The 15633-nt window shown below is 36.5% G+C and overlaps 1 protein-coding gene across 1 annotated transcript; it reads right to left on the bottom strand.

The window, feature by feature from the left end:
• Positions 1-2091: 2091 nt before the first annotated feature.
• LOC115437793 (calreticulin-like) lies at positions 2092-13153 on the bottom strand. The gene is made up of 9 exons (XM_030161138.1): positions 12979-13153; positions 12425-12526; positions 11968-12171; positions 11777-11871; positions 10014-10223; positions 9672-9785; positions 8491-8634; positions 8315-8407; positions 2092-3075 (listed from the first exon to the last, which is right to left on the bottom strand). The coding sequence occupies exons 1-9, from the start codon at positions 13064-13066 to the stop codon at positions 2866-2868; spliced, it is 1260 nt and encodes a 419-aa protein (XP_030016998.1). The 5' UTR covers positions 13067-13153; the 3' UTR covers positions 2092-2865.
• Between the last annotated feature and the right edge of the window lie 2480 nt (positions 13154-15633).

The following is a 15633-nucleotide window of genomic DNA, read 5'->3' as shown; positions in this document are numbered from 1 at the left end:
GTGGGACTGGAGTTAATGGATGTTTGGTCAATAAATGTATCCAACGTTTACTTGAAATATAAACTGAGGGTAGTTTTAATAGATATTAGGTTGAATTAAACATATTTTAATAAATTATTGGACATGTTTTAAATAGTTTCAGTGGAAAAAAATATAACTACATAATATGTCAATTTGGTGCATTTTTGCATTATCATTAAAATTTGCCCAAAATGAACACAGTTTTTACTGATAAAACAAATAAACTTTAAAAAAATTACACCTATCATTTTAAAGTGGGTTTAACTTCTTGAAAAAAGAATTATTGAAGTGAATCTGAGAAATGTCATGCAGAGCTTTTAGTAGATCTAAAATCTAAATTCATTTTTGTTAAATATTTAGTGAATCTAAATATATTTTTGCTGAAAATTTACAAAGTCTGGTCTGACCGTTATATTAAAGTCATTTGACTTTAACTTTCTTTAAAAACGTAACATTATATGTCACTTTGCCACCATGTTATTAAAGTAGCAATCATCAGTAGTGGAGAAAGTGAGGGTTTTTAAACATGTTCAGTTAAACATCCAGGTCTTCTTCTTTTTGGAGGTTTATTGGTATTTATCTGTGAACTGGTGCATTAGTTAAAATAAGTGGTTTGGAGAGTGGATCTGAATCTTCAGTCTTTACAATATTCACAATTCAGTTTTCCATTCATGACGCTCTCTCTCTCTCTGAATAATACGTACATATGTTCATGCAGAACTTTTTTCTAAGAGAGCCAGATTTGATGATGTGAACATGCATGAGGGCCAACCGTTGTGCCTGACATTCCGTTCCACCTGACATTCTTTGAACCATTTAAATGAAATGCAACTTTACTATTTCATGGATTTTTTTTTTTTGCAAACAGCATACTTTTCATTTTGTTACATGGATGACAAATTGAGTCAGGTCTTACCAAAATCACTCTGCCTTTCATATCTGAAGGCTATATGAGATAAAGTAAAATCTGTCTGAAAAAAAAAAAATCCAGGAAGCTGAAATACAGTATTTCTCAGGTTCATTTTTAAACATGATATATTATTGGTAATTAATGTTATCTGTCAACTTTTAAGTTCAAAACATATGAACAGGAACATAACATAAAGAGACGCAATTCTAAGTGTCCAAATACATTTATAAATGATTTTAACCAACAAAAAACAAATTTAATTAACTGAAATTTTACAATTTATTAATCTCAGATGACCAAAACAAATAATTTGCACTAATGTAAAGGGTGATACTGAGATAGAGACTGCAGCACATAGTCTAGGTTTGGTTCAAAGGCAGTGGTTTAGAAAATTTGTCATGAAGTGCATTGTGGGAATGGGAATTCCACACAGCAGCAGTTTTGCTGTCTCTGAACCCAAATGTTGCCTTCACTCCCAGCCACTGACTATACTCATTCCTCAAAACAACCCTGGTGGATTGTATAATTTTACATTGAAAGCGATCTGGCTCATATTCTTGCAGAATCTGAGAAACCGCTTTCACTTGGTAGCCATTCCCACAATGCACTTAGCAACATTTCTGAAAAGGCCCGAATGATGCTTTGGTTTGTTATGTAAAACGCGCATACTGTGTTTTCGATAGTCATCTTCGAAGTTGTACACTGAGGGAAGTGATTCAGGTGCATAGACACGGAAACGCTAATGGATTAGTGATAAATAGGATATCACTCACATTTTACAAATTTGAAAAAGAATTTGTGATGAAAGTCACATGCTGCCTTAAGTAGCTATCTTAATGAGAATAAGGTTTTATTAAAGATTTCTAACAATTTTGCGACTACTTTATCAAATTACTGTAGTTTACAAAAAGTGACAAAAATCTAAGAGCGTCTTGATAATGTTATGTATGAAATCCTTCACAGTGTCAGTTGATTTAAAAGCAAACCAAACTAATTTTATATCATGTGTCATACCATGATTCCCAAAGGTAGAGTAGCCTTATCCAAACATCATTACTTTTATCTACAGAACAGCTTTAATTTCATTTGGTTCAAGCTTGTTTTCCAACAAAATGTACCCAAGAAAGGATGTTGGTTCACAATCCGAAACACAAGGCTAATAAGATTATAATCTTTTAATAAAAACTTTGGTATCAATAACATTCTGTCCAATAAAAATAAATGTGACCTGAAGATATGCACATCAAGGCTCCCCAATCGTTTCTCCAGATTTTTCAGAAATAGAATGCATCATGAACACATTAACATTCACGTCCCTTTGATGAATATGTACAATCTCTTTGTGCACTCAGTAAAGGTAAATTTGGCTCAAAACTTGCATTAATTTACACTTCATTGTGTAGAAAAAAAAATTAAGTCAGTGCTGCCAACATAACCAAGGTAAGTTATATCATTTTGCAGTCTGTTTTGTAGCATGTCTTTCATGAGCATTTAACCGTTCCATGTAGCAGTGGGGAAAGTATGCAAAATTCCATTTTTTAATCATCATAATGGACAAATTAGTTGAACTGATGAGCTGGTGTGCAAGAAAACTGCAAATAAAGGTAAAAAACTTCAAAACAACTACAGATGTTAGTGGCTCCATTCTCACTTTAGAGACAAAATGCTGGTAAACCAATAAGGGAATGAACTGTGAACTGTAGGTAAAAAACCTCATTTAAACAACTTTTCTGAGGCAACAGGGTAACATCAGAACTGAAATGAAAGCCCAACTAAGTTCAATAACACCCACTTGGCCCCCCTTCACCATATTTGTCCCCCACAAAGTTGTCCAAATCCTAGGGTGCAGGATGCACAGCAGCCACAAAACCCCCAGGAACACAGGACAGAGTTTCACTAGAAGAAACACAACTTCTCTGATCACCCCTCCCCACTCAAAGCTCATCTTTGGACTTCACTTCCTTCTTGTCCATTTCAGAAAGTCCTTCCTCTGTGTCATCTTTTGTGTCTTCCACATCCTCATCATCCTCCTCATCCTCCTCCTCATCATCCTCAGTGTCTTCAGTATCTTGTTCCTTGTTTCTTTCCTCCTCCTCTTTTCGTTTCATGTCGTCTTGCTCTTGTTTCATTTTCCTCTCTGGTTCCTGTTGAAAATAGGACATTTTCTTTATAGCAGAGGTGTCAAACATGAGGCCCGTGGGCCAAAACCAGCCCACAAAAAGCTCCAATCCAGCCCATGGGATGAATTTGCAAAAATTACACTGATATTAACAGTCAAGGGTGTTGAACTTGTTTCAGTTCAGGTTCCAACTACAGATCAGTGTAATCTCAAGTAAAATAATAGCATAATAACCTATAAATAATGACTCTAAATTTTCTGCTTGGTTTAATGTTCAAGAAAATAACATTAGATTATGCCTATAAATAATGACAACTCCAGATTTCTCTTTGTTTTAGTGCAAAAAAAATAACATTCAATTATGAAATATATACATTCAACTATCCTTTAACAATAAATTCGAATAACTTGAACAAATGAATGAACAACCTGAAATATCTTAAGAAAATTAAGTGCAGTTTTAACAAATAATACCTGCTACTAAATGTTTAGTGCCTTTGTAGATCCAATCCGAAATGCACAAGTATAAACTAGAAGCACTCGGAGAGCGCAGACCTCCGCCAAGGCTGATTAGTGGCCCCCCCTGTGGGCCCCCCCCACGCCAAGGAGGTTATGTTTTTGCCAGGGTTTGTTTGTTTGTTTGTCTGTCTGTCCGTTAGTGTGCAACGTAACTCAAAAAGTTATGGACAGATTTTGATGAAATTTTCAGGGTTTGTTGGAAATGGGCCCCCCCACCCCCGATCACCACCAAAATTTAATCATTTCTTCCTTATCCCATTTCCAACAAACCCTGAAAATTTCATCAAAATCTGTCCATAACTTTTTGAGTTATGTTGCACACTAACGGACAGACAAACAAACAAACAGACAAACAAACAAACAAACAAACAAAACAAACAAACCCTGGCAAAAACATAACCTCCTTGGCGGAGGTAATGACAAGTTGAGGCATAATATTGTTAAAATAACACTTATTTTTCTTAAGAAATGTAATTTTTTTCAGGTTATTCACATTTTTTTGCCTGGATAGTTCACAAATGGTAATATTTTCATCCATCCATCCATCCATCCATTGTCTTCCGCTTTATCAGGGGCCAGGTCGTGGGAGTAACAGTCTAAGCAGGGATGCCCAGACTTCCCTCTCCCCAGACACCTCCTCCAGCTCTTCTGGGGGGACCCTGAGGCCTTCCCAGGCCAGCTGAGAGACATAGTCTCTCCAGCGTGTCCTAGGTCTTCCCCGAGGTCTCCTCCTGGTGGGACATGCCCGAAACACCTTCCCAGGGAGGCGTCCAGGAGGCATCCGAAACAGATGCCCGAACCACCTCAGCTGGCCCCTCTCGATATGGAAGAGCAGCAGCTCTACACTGAGCTCCTCCCTGGTGACTGAGCTCCTCACCCTATCCCTAAGGGTGCACCCAGCCACCCTACGGACGAAACTCATTTCGACCGCTTGTATCCAGGATCTTGTCCTTTCGGTCATGACCCAAAGCTCATGACCATAGGTGAGAGTAGGAACGTAGATTGACCAGTAAATCGAGAGCTTTGCCTTTTGGCTCAGCTCCTTCTTCACCACAACAGACCGATACAACAACCACATCACTGCAGACATTGCACCGATCTGTCTGTCAATCTCACGCTCCATCCTTCCCTCACTCGTGAACAAGACCCCAAGATACTTGAACTCCTCCAGTTGGGGCAAGGGCTCCTAATTAATTTAATATTATTTTTTTGCACTAAACCAAGGGGAAAAAATTGGAATTGTCATTATTTATAGGTATAATGTACTTTTTCCCCACATTAAACCAAAAAACAGAATTTGGAGTCATTATTAATTGGCTATTGTGCCATTATTTAATTGGTCTGGCCTGCTTGAGATCAAATTGGGCTGAATGTGGAACCTGAAAGAAAATGAGTTTGACATCCCTGATTTAAAGGATACAAACTAATTCACATTAATAAGAAAATAATTTCCAGGGGGATCATTTTGTCCGTGATGTGGGCTCTTAAGCCAGGTTGCCCCCAGTACTGGTTGCATTTGGGTTGCCATGGTAATGCTATGCCATGCCTGTAGTAATACATAAGCTATATACATCTATGTAACAGAAGAATGTCAGTTAAAAGCTCAACAAAACCAACTGCCTGACAACAGAACATAATACAAACAGGTAGGGCTGCACGATTTTGGCAAAAAAAAAAAATCCCGATTTTTTCCTCTAAAAACTCGATTTTCGATTTCTGGGTATAACTAGAAAAGGCAACAGCAGTCAAGATGTCGTTTTCGTGAGCAGCCCACAATGCAAGCCACTGCTCTGACCTCAAAGCTGTAATGGGATCACGTGATGAACCTACAGTTTTGTTTTGCTTTTTCTCTTCATTAAATCTTTGAAATGAAGTAGAGTATACAAACAATGTATACAACAAGAAAATAACATAAGTTTGTCAGGGGGAATACACTATAAGAAAATGTCCAAATCAGAGCAAATACTGATAGTTGTTACAACCTTTTTGTTTCCACATTTATCTAACAGCTTTAAATAAATTTCAACATCTTACAAAACATAAATAATATTTGGTTTTGTGTTACAGAACTTACATTTGTGAATGAAAAATTTAGCAAGTAAGAGGACTAATTATTTAAAAAAAAAAAAAGTTTTTTTTTTTTCTTTCTTTTCTGGGTATCTGGCCCACAGAAGTGATACCAGTGTCAGTCAGTGACAAGCATCAGTCGTGCGTGTGTGCGTGGACCAGGTTAATATGAGTGTTCCCCATGCGGTTCTATTTAAACTGGGGAATCCGTGCGTGGAACAGACCGACCCAGGACACACTGGAGGGATTCTATCCCTGGAGCTGGTGGATGTGTGTGGGCACAGGGCTGTGTGGGCTCCTCTGCTGAGGCTGATGACCCCGAGACCCGGACCCGGTTCGGAAGAAGACAGTACGGTACGGATCCGGGACAACGGAAGATGAGTGATCCGCTTGCAGTTATATTTCAATTGCGGGATCCGTGCGTGAAGCCACGGCTTATATTGGTATAAGTACTGCGGGTTCATGAACAGATTTAAAGTCCGGTCATTACACGGACTTCTGTGAAAGACTGCTGTCACAGGAAGAGCCTACGGTAGCCCGCGGGCATGCGGAGGCGCGCGGCCCGGAGGCATGAGAGAGATGAAATCGATTTTACGATTTCCCTTTTTTAAAAATTGTCCTAATTAAAAAATCCGATTTCGATTTAAAATCGATTAATCGTGCAGCCCTACAAACAGGTACTTAAATGGGCAAATATCTACAACAAACTAGCGGTCCGAGAAAAGCACGTCATTAAAAATTTAATAAAACAAGACCAGTGTGACAAACGTTGTACCACTATGCAGATCCAACAAGTATTATTTCTCTACCACTAAAACTCACTGAACAAGCCTAAGAAGAGCAAGAATAAAGCTTGCATTATGACATGATGATTATGAATTTTCTCTCACATTTGCCGTTTTCTGATCATAATGCAGGGGTTTTTCTAGAAAAAATTAGTAAGAGGGAGCACAGGTAAGCGAGGGAGCGAAGCAACCAAGCGGGGGGGGGGGGGGATGGTGCAGAAGGGGGGGGTTTCCCTTTTGAAAAACTGAAGTAAAAATGGAACATTCTGAGGCTATCTGAGAGGAATATTGTAACTCTAGTGCCCCTCCTGCAATTTTTTAAAGCAACCAATTAGGGATGCAGCTATCAAATATTTCAGTATTTGAGTATTCTACTGAAAATTCCTTCGATTAATCGAGTAATCAGATAAAACTTATTTTTGCTTGGTTAAAGAGCAATTATAAATACACAAGAGGAAATAAGGTATTTCACTTAATACTGAAGGACCAATTGGTTTCCTTTTTATTTATTTTTTGATAATTAACAGTTGTATTTGTATTCATATTGTACATATGCAACAAAATGTATTTTCTTGACTAGAAACATTTTCAGAGAGGCAACTGCAAATACAAATAAAAATAAACAAAATTCAATTACTTTCAACTTAGTATTTCTTGTAAGTATCAAACATAAAGGGCATTAATAAATTAAAAAAAAGCATAAACATTACCTTTTAGATGTGCAACTTAACTTTGGCAGCTGTAAGTTTCAGAATTTTCATTTTAGACTTAACAGGAACGTGTTGTGGCATATAACAGGCAAGAACATTTGATCAGGAACTTGGAACGAGTCCATGCATGAACAGTTTTACACATTTCTGCTATATTCAAGAGAATCAAGGCAATGGCCACCCCACCTTATCCATCTGTCTCATAACCAATAACCCCGGATGATTCACTCCATTTTAGCAAAAAGTAGTTGGATTTTGACAATTTGGCCATGACAAGGTAAGAGAAAGCTTTCGGCAAGCCGTGCACCATTTTGGCTGTGCTTTTGGGAAATTAACCACGCAAATCACGGCTCGCTGCCTAAATCTATGCTTGTGAAAATCGTAATAAACTAGCCACACATTTGACAGTAGCCATAATTAACAGAAACCTAGCCCTCTGCAGGGCCAACGATATGTTAGTAAGGTATATCAACGTTAATCTCATTGATGTGCACAACATTAATTCTGTTTTATCTCGGGTCCTCCGCTCCATTCTGGGTGTTTTATGAGAAGATGCTACATCGGAGATGTGATGTTTCATGGAAGGGCAGTGTTACAGCGGATATATGACATGGTGTTTACCTTGCTGTTCAGTCTGAAATGCTTCCACACTAATGACATTTTCTGTCTTTTTTATAGTGTTTCTTTGTCTTTTGTCATCATTGCTGTATTGACTCGCCTGTCTATGCTTGCTTCTTCTATCTCCCCGCTGCTTCATCCCAACACTTCCTCATCCTCTGTCATCTTCCTTTGCATGAGTAACGTAAGCGCATTGTGACACATTAAATAGTCCATGCGAAATGCCGTGCTTTGAGCTTTACAATTAAATAAGCGATTCCTCGATCATTTTTTGTAATCGAGGTACTCGAATTACTCGAGGAATCGTTTCACCCCTACAACCAATCGAAGAGTAACTTATTCTTCTGTTAGAAGTGTAATAATGTTGTAAATTTAGGTAAGGGGGCGCTAGCCGAAAGTATGAGGGTGCAGCGCCCCTGTTCCCCGGTTAAGAAAAACCCTTGATAATGTGGTTTTATATGAAAGAAAGTTTGGCGATCAGCTAATCCATTGTTTTGTGTTACAACGAAATGAATCCTACTGGAAACAAATGGACCTGGGCTTTCAAGATTCCGAGTGTGTGTACCTTTGTAACACCCCATGTCTCATTTCCTATGTCTTCTGCCTCCTTCACATCATCTGTGATTAGGAAGTTGTCAAAGATGGTACCAGATTTCACCTACAGGGAGACAAAACAACAAGTTAGCTTGAGCTTCATTTAAGCTATGACTTCAAGATAAAATATAGAGCTCTTTTTCTTACCTGCCAAAGATCGAGACCTAGAACAGCAATTTTGTCAAAAGTATAGATGTCTGAATCTGGACTATACTCTGGGTTGTCAATCTCAGGATGCACCCATTGTCCCTTGTAGTTGGGGTTGTCGATCTGTTTCGGTTTCCATTCTCCCTGAAACACAGAACCTTATTCTTTAGGCTGCACAAACTTATCCTGTTTAACAATTCAAACTTAATATAAGCGATATCTGTAAATTGCCTAGGTTAGTCAAATCTGTTTTACTTGCTGAGGACAATATTATACTGCTACAAGAAAACTTTGGAATGAACTCTGAATAGAGTAGAAAAGGAACTTAAAGTCTTAAAGAATTTATTTGACATGAACAAAATACTGAATATATGTAAAAGAAATATTTGGCAATTGGCAAATAATTACTCATGCTAAAAATATGGTGAATTATGTTAATTACAGTTTATGAACATACATTCAAGGCACGATGATCATATATTATTTTGTAAATGACACAAAGGTCTAAATCTGTTTCAGTATTATGGCATCTTGAGTTAGAAATCACTATACACATACAAATTTTTACCACATCCTCATATGTGATATATTGACTACTACGTTGGAGATTACAAGAGCAACACCAATCCTATGTTCTTGCTAGACAATTATTTGCCGACACATTCAAGTTTTTTGACCAAGCTGATGTAAAAATGTACTTATGAATACTGTTTTGAAAAGAGTATTCATAGATTCTGATGTGAAAGAGCTAGGAAATACATACTGTATGTTGTAAAGACAGACAAGAAAAAAAAAAAAGAAAGAAATGATGACCAATATGATATTCTTTGATTAAAAAAGAATCCGCAGGGTCTGAAAATAATGATTTCTGTTCAAATTAATGAGTTTTGTCATTATTTTGAGATGAGAATGTGTCTTTCACTTTCGAGATAAATATTTCTTAAAAAGTGATAAATATAAAACAAATTGTTATATTTATATTAAATATTTGTAATATTTTCATTTTGTTCCCGTTTTGTCTGTCTTCAACCTCACAGTGAAGAGCAGCCTGCTTTAATTTGCCAATTTAAGAATTCTACATATGTCTTATTCTGGAAGATTAATAAGGACTAAAAATATGTTAATATTACATCCACTGTGGCAAAAAAAAAAAAAAAAAAATGCATGTTAGCCTAATGAACCTTGTACTCAGGGTTGGGGATCATGGGTGGTTCCCACTCTCCATCCATATCCTCATCCCAGTCATCAGGCTTCTTTGCATCAGGGTCCGGAATGTTTTCAGGTTTGTCCCAGTCCTACAGAACAAAAGTTGAACAAAAGTTAAGGATTGCTAAATTAAGCTCTTTACCACCTGTTGCTCTTCTATAATAAAACACTCTCATATAATCCCATGAATGATGAATACCACACATTTCACACAAATTAGTGTGAATATGTATTAATGTGTATACCTTAACTACATCTGTCCAACCAGCATGGGCAAAAACTGCTCAACTTATTGACTTAATAGTGAACTTATTTACCACAGGCTTGGTGTCCTCAGCATCATCAATCTTTGCACGATCATCCCAGTCTTCAGGCTTTTTGGCTTCTGGGTCCTTTATTTTCTTAGGAGGCAGGAAGTCCCAGTCATCTTCCAGACTGCCTGATTCTACCTTCTCGTTGTCAATCTTCACCTCATAGGTCTGATCAGGGTTCAAGACCAGAGTGTAGAGGTGAGTCAGTTCGTCATCCTACACAAAACAAAGAGAAAACATTAGATGTTAGGACTTTAGTGCCAAGTGTGAGTGTCTTTTATATACAGGGTATCCCACAAAAATGTATACACACTTTAAATAATTGTGAAGTAGATGTTTATTACTATTCATTTAATTTTCAAGATGTAATAGAATTTACAAACATCATTGTATTTTTTTGTAACCGCCTGTTCTCAAACTGATGTCCGTTCTGGTCCAGACACCGCTGACAACATGAAGCAATGGCATCGCACACACCACAAAACAATTCCCTTGGTATCTGCGTGCATTCATGTTCAATGGCTGCTCTCAATTCAGCGACTGTTGCAGGTCTCATAGCGTAGACTTTGTCTTTTAGGTATCCACATAAAAAAAAAAAGTCTAGCAGTGTGAGGTCTGGTGAAGTTGTCAAACAGGTGGATTGGACGGAGGGGTTTCATTGAATACCCTCTGCGTTCACCAGACCTCACAACTAGACTTTTTCTTATGAACATAAATGCACACAAACACCAAGGGAATTGTCTCATGATGTGTGCGATTCCATTGCTTCGCGTTGTCAGCAATGTCTGGACCACAACCGACATCAGTTTGAGAACAGGCAGTGACAAAACAATAAAATGATGTTTGTAAATTCGATTATATTTTGAAAATTAAATGAATAGTAATAAACACCTACTTTACAATGATTTAAAGTGTGTGTATATATATATATACACACACACACACATATATATACATACATATTTTGTATATACACACATATATACACACACATACATATATATATATATATATACACACACACATACATACATATATACACATATACAGGGTGGGGAAGCAAAATTTACAATGAACATTTTGTTGTTTTTTCTCAGCAGGCACTACGTCAGTTGTTTTGAAACCAAACATATATTGATGTCATAATCATACCTAACACTATTATCCATACCTTTTCAGAAACTTTTGCCCATATGAGTAATCAGGAAAGCAAACGTCAAAGAGTGTGTGATTTGCTGAATGCACTCGTCACACCAAAGGAGATTTCAAAAATAGTTGGAGTGTCCATAAAGACTGTTTATAATGTAAAGAAGAGAATGACTATGAGCAAAACTATTACGACAAAGTCTGGAAGATACTATTAAAGAAGAATGGGAGAAGTTGTCACCCGAATATTTGAGGAACACTTGCACAAGTTTCAGGAAGTGTGTGAAGGCAGTTATTGAGAAAGGAGGAGGACACATAGAATAAAAACATTTTCTATTATGTCAATTTTCTTGTGGCAAATAAATTCTAATGACTTTTAATAAACTAATTGGTCATACACTGTCTTTCAATCCCTGCCTCAAAATATTGTAAATTTTGCTTCCCCACCCTGTATATATGTATATATATTAATACACACATATACACACACACACCATATATATATATATATATATATATATATATATATATATATATATATATATATATATATATATGTATAGATATAGATATATAGATATATATCACAAACTCACTTTTAAATATTAAATTGCAAATGTTACCTTGCATTTAATCTCTTTCTTAATTAGGTGATTCTTGCCCTTGTAATTGAAGATAACATGGACTTTTTTGGTGCTGTACCCACAGATATCTGGGCCTGAAACAAAAGCAGACAAATTTAAGTACAAGTTATTCAACTCATCTTAATTAAACCATTCAATTATTACCCGTCAACATGATCATCACGACTTACCAAACATGATGTAGTATGCCGACTCGCCATGCATGTCAGTCTGATCCAAGTCAGCAGGAAACACTTTCACATAGCCACCACCACAATCAATCTTCTGCTCATGCTTGACTGTAAACTGAATCACTAAGCTCTTGCCCTCATTGCTAAAAGGCTCGAAACGTGCAGAGGTGGCATAGAAACGAGCATCCTGACTCGTCTGCAGACCTGTAAAACAAAGGGCCCCCCACAAAAAACTTTAGCTTGTGACAAATTAAGTGAGAATTGAAAGCAAAAAAAGTAGTTGAACTATGCAGCAAAAGGCATTTTACGTAGCAATTACGTAAAGTTTTGCTTCATTTCCAATGCAATGCAGTTGAGTGCTTTCAGAGTATTATACATTTCAACAAATATCTGTGAATGACTGATAACATCAAATGACAGGATACGTGTTGGATTGACAACTAAAGATTTCAGTTACCTTTGTCTTTCTCTGCATCTCCGTAAAAACCACCAGAAGTTAATTTCCACTCTCCATAGTCAGACTTGTGTTTGGAGTCCACCCAACGACTTCTCCACTCATCTGAAAAAAGGCGAAATTGAAACATCAAGTACCTTTTCAGGAAACCGCAAACTAAAGGTACTTCATGAAAAACACTCAAGTCAACTGTCAAGTCAAGATTATTACTTTAAATGATGGGACGTGACGATATGGAGTTTATGGAGTTATACAAGTTGCATTAAGGTCAAAATTAGGCCACAATCAACTTCTTGGAAGCATTAAATTTGTTAGCTTTGCAGGCCTCGCTAAAGTTAGCAAGCAAACAGCTTAGCTAAAGTTGACAAGAGACAGGTAGCATACACATTTCACTAAATTACTGAAGATAATATGCATTTCTTCTGGTTAAATATTTTAAGACGACTTCACACAACTATTCTATAACCGTTTGCTAACATTCAAGCTAATGTACAATGTATGAAGACCATAAAATACAATGTATGAAGACTATAAAAATCAAGAACTTTGAAGCTTACCACCATCCAGAAATTCCTCCCGAAAGTACACTTTTGCATGTGCACTGTGTAATGCTAATACAACTGCTAATACGCCCAGGAGTTTCATTTTTTAGAACTCCAAACCTGCTTTCCACACCGACTTTCCTCTTACTGGGTTATGAATACCTACACAAGGAAGAGGACGGAATATTTTAGAGTCGCTCCAGCGAACAGATGTCTCATTGCCATTGGACAACAGCATGGTGTGTCTAGACCAATCCAAGTAGACCACGAAACACATGTAAACTCTGTAGCCTGATCCCAGACCAGCGGTTGGCGTTTAGATCCTTATATGTCGTTATAACAATATCTCACTAGAGGGAGCCAAACATCTTGTATTGTGAGATTACTATGGTGTGTCAAATAGGCTCAGTGTGCTCAAAAAACGATACTATGGTGAATGTGCATAGAATAGGCTATGGTATTATGTTATTAATAAAACAGCTCTACTAACACACACACACGCACGCACGCGCACACACACACACACACACACACACACACAAACATATATATATGTATATATATATATATATATATATATATACACACACACACACACACACACACATATATATCTATCTATCTATATATATATATATATATATAGATATATAGATATAGATATATAGATATAGATATATATACACACACATATATATATATGAAGAAGAAAGCAGAAACCGACGTGGTTTTTGACATATAGGCCTACTGCCAAACTCCCTTCAATCAGTGTAGTTCCTCATGAAAAACAGACATCCTTGTGACAAAGTGACAAAAACCTCTTCTTTGTACTCAAAATGCAAGAAAACTCCCCTTTGGGTTGTATTTGTTAAATTACCTAGAGAGCTGACTTGAGTTTACTTGAGTTAAATGTGCTCAAACTGTTAAACACAGCTGTCAAACACAACTGTGATGAATATGAATAGAACATGTTATTAGGTAGACTGATGAATTTGACAGCTCCATTCAAACAATATATATATGTTAATAATTACTGAGAGGGAACAGATGGACTCTGGAACACAAACTATAGTAGCAGCTTTATTTTATGCCATACAAAAACTACATCTGTTTGTCTTCTCATCTTTTTGTCCCATATTCAGAGAAAACTTGGAGCAAAATTCTAATCAAATATTAGTGTAATTCGTCCACTTTTCCGCCAGAGTGCGCACTCCACTCAATTTGTGGCGTAAAGACAGACATAATAACTTCACACTAACAATATCGGTTATTCCTACAAAATAAAAGTTATATAACGCTGTAAAATTTCATCTTATTATTATTATTATTATTATTATTATTATTATTATTATTATTATTATTATTATTATTGTTGTTATTTAGGATTTTTTTCAGGACTGTGATTTCATAAAAGAACCCCACATACCCTTAGGACTCAAACAAAATAGTCACTTCATCATCTAAATTTCCCAAGGGTGACTGGTACAGATTTCTACATATGAAATCCTGAAAAAAAATCCAGTGTACAAAAAATCCTAAGGACACCTCTGTGTCTTGGCTGAAAACAGGCAAATTTACATGAGGGATCAGGTGGACCTGATAAGTATAAAAATGAAGCATTATCTTTAAACAGGAAGTACGTTTGGGGGAAAAGTAGAACATTTATTCATTCATTTTCTGAACTCACTTTATCCTCACTAGGGTCACGGGGGTCACTGGAGCCTACCCCAGCGACTTATGAGTGAAGGCAGGGTACACCCCGCATGGACATGAAAAAGTAGAACATTTCAAATAATATTATATTACTACCAACTAAGTTTTCTCAGTTGTAACTCATGCAAGTACTGTATTTTATTTCCTGCCTTCAGTATGTATTTGTTATTACGTGATTTTCTTTTTTGTTCTTATGTTAAATGGCAAGTTTATTCCACAATATTATCCCCATAGTGAAATTCAGAGTCTGCATTTTACATTGCATTTGTGTCTTATTGCGGAATGTTGTTAGTTTAGCTGCTTTTCATGTTATTTTTCACTACATCCTTTCACTGCATTTCTAATACAACATTCTTTTCTTTCTTTAAAAAATAAGTTGACTCCTACAAAAAAAGTCACTTTAGAAGGGAATTACTATTTCAAGGAAGAACTTTATTTGGATAGTATGCATACAGGATTTACAGAGTATTTCGTACTTTTGAATAGTTTGTATTTGCTATATTAAATAAGTACTGAGAGAGAACTGATGGGCAATGAAACAAAAACCATAGTTGTAGCTTTATCTTCTGTCAGACATAAAACACATCCATTGGTCTTCTCATCTTTTTTCCATATTCAAAGAAAACATGGAGCAAAGCTCTAATCACAGATTAGTATAGTTGGTCAAGTTGAGGGCACATTTCTCAATTTTCTGTGTGAAGTAAAAACAGACACAATAACTTCACACTAACATTTATGGTTATTCCTACAAAATAGGAAGTGTTTTCCAGCCCTGAGACAAGATACATGATGTGATACCACATCACTGATGTGGTTGGAAACACAAACTGACTCATTTAGAGACAGATGGAAACATTCAGGAGACACAAATAACCATATCAGAACCGAGGAGCAGTATTACGTATGTAAAGAGCACTGGTCTACAATTATTATTATTAGTTTTTTCAAAATGATCTG

This window comes from Sphaeramia orbicularis, chromosome 17 (genome assembly GCF_902148855.1).
Source record: "Sphaeramia orbicularis chromosome 17, fSphaOr1.1, whole genome shotgun sequence".
Classification (NCBI taxonomy): Eukaryota; Metazoa; Chordata; class Actinopteri; order Kurtiformes; family Apogonidae; genus Sphaeramia; species Sphaeramia orbicularis.
The sequence above is the reverse complement of the archived record's forward strand: the minus strand, read 5'-3'. Positions and strand labels throughout refer to the sequence as shown.

What these genes read in the sequence shown, in the direction of transcription:
- LOC115437793 (XM_030161138.1), bottom strand. Translation starts at nt 13,066, where the DNA reads ATGAAACTCCTGGGCGTATTAGCAGTTGTATTAGCATTACACAGTGCA. An exon ending in TCCCCAACCCTGAGTACAAG is followed by an intron (nt 8,635 to 9,671) that starts GTTCATTAGGCT and finishes TCTGTGTTTCAG; the next exon opens with GGAGAATGGAAACCGAAACA. An exon ending in AGACATGGGGTGTTACAAAG is followed by an intron (nt 3,076 to 8,314) that starts GTACACACACTC and finishes TATTTTCAACAG; the next exon opens with GAACCAGAGAGGAAAATGAA.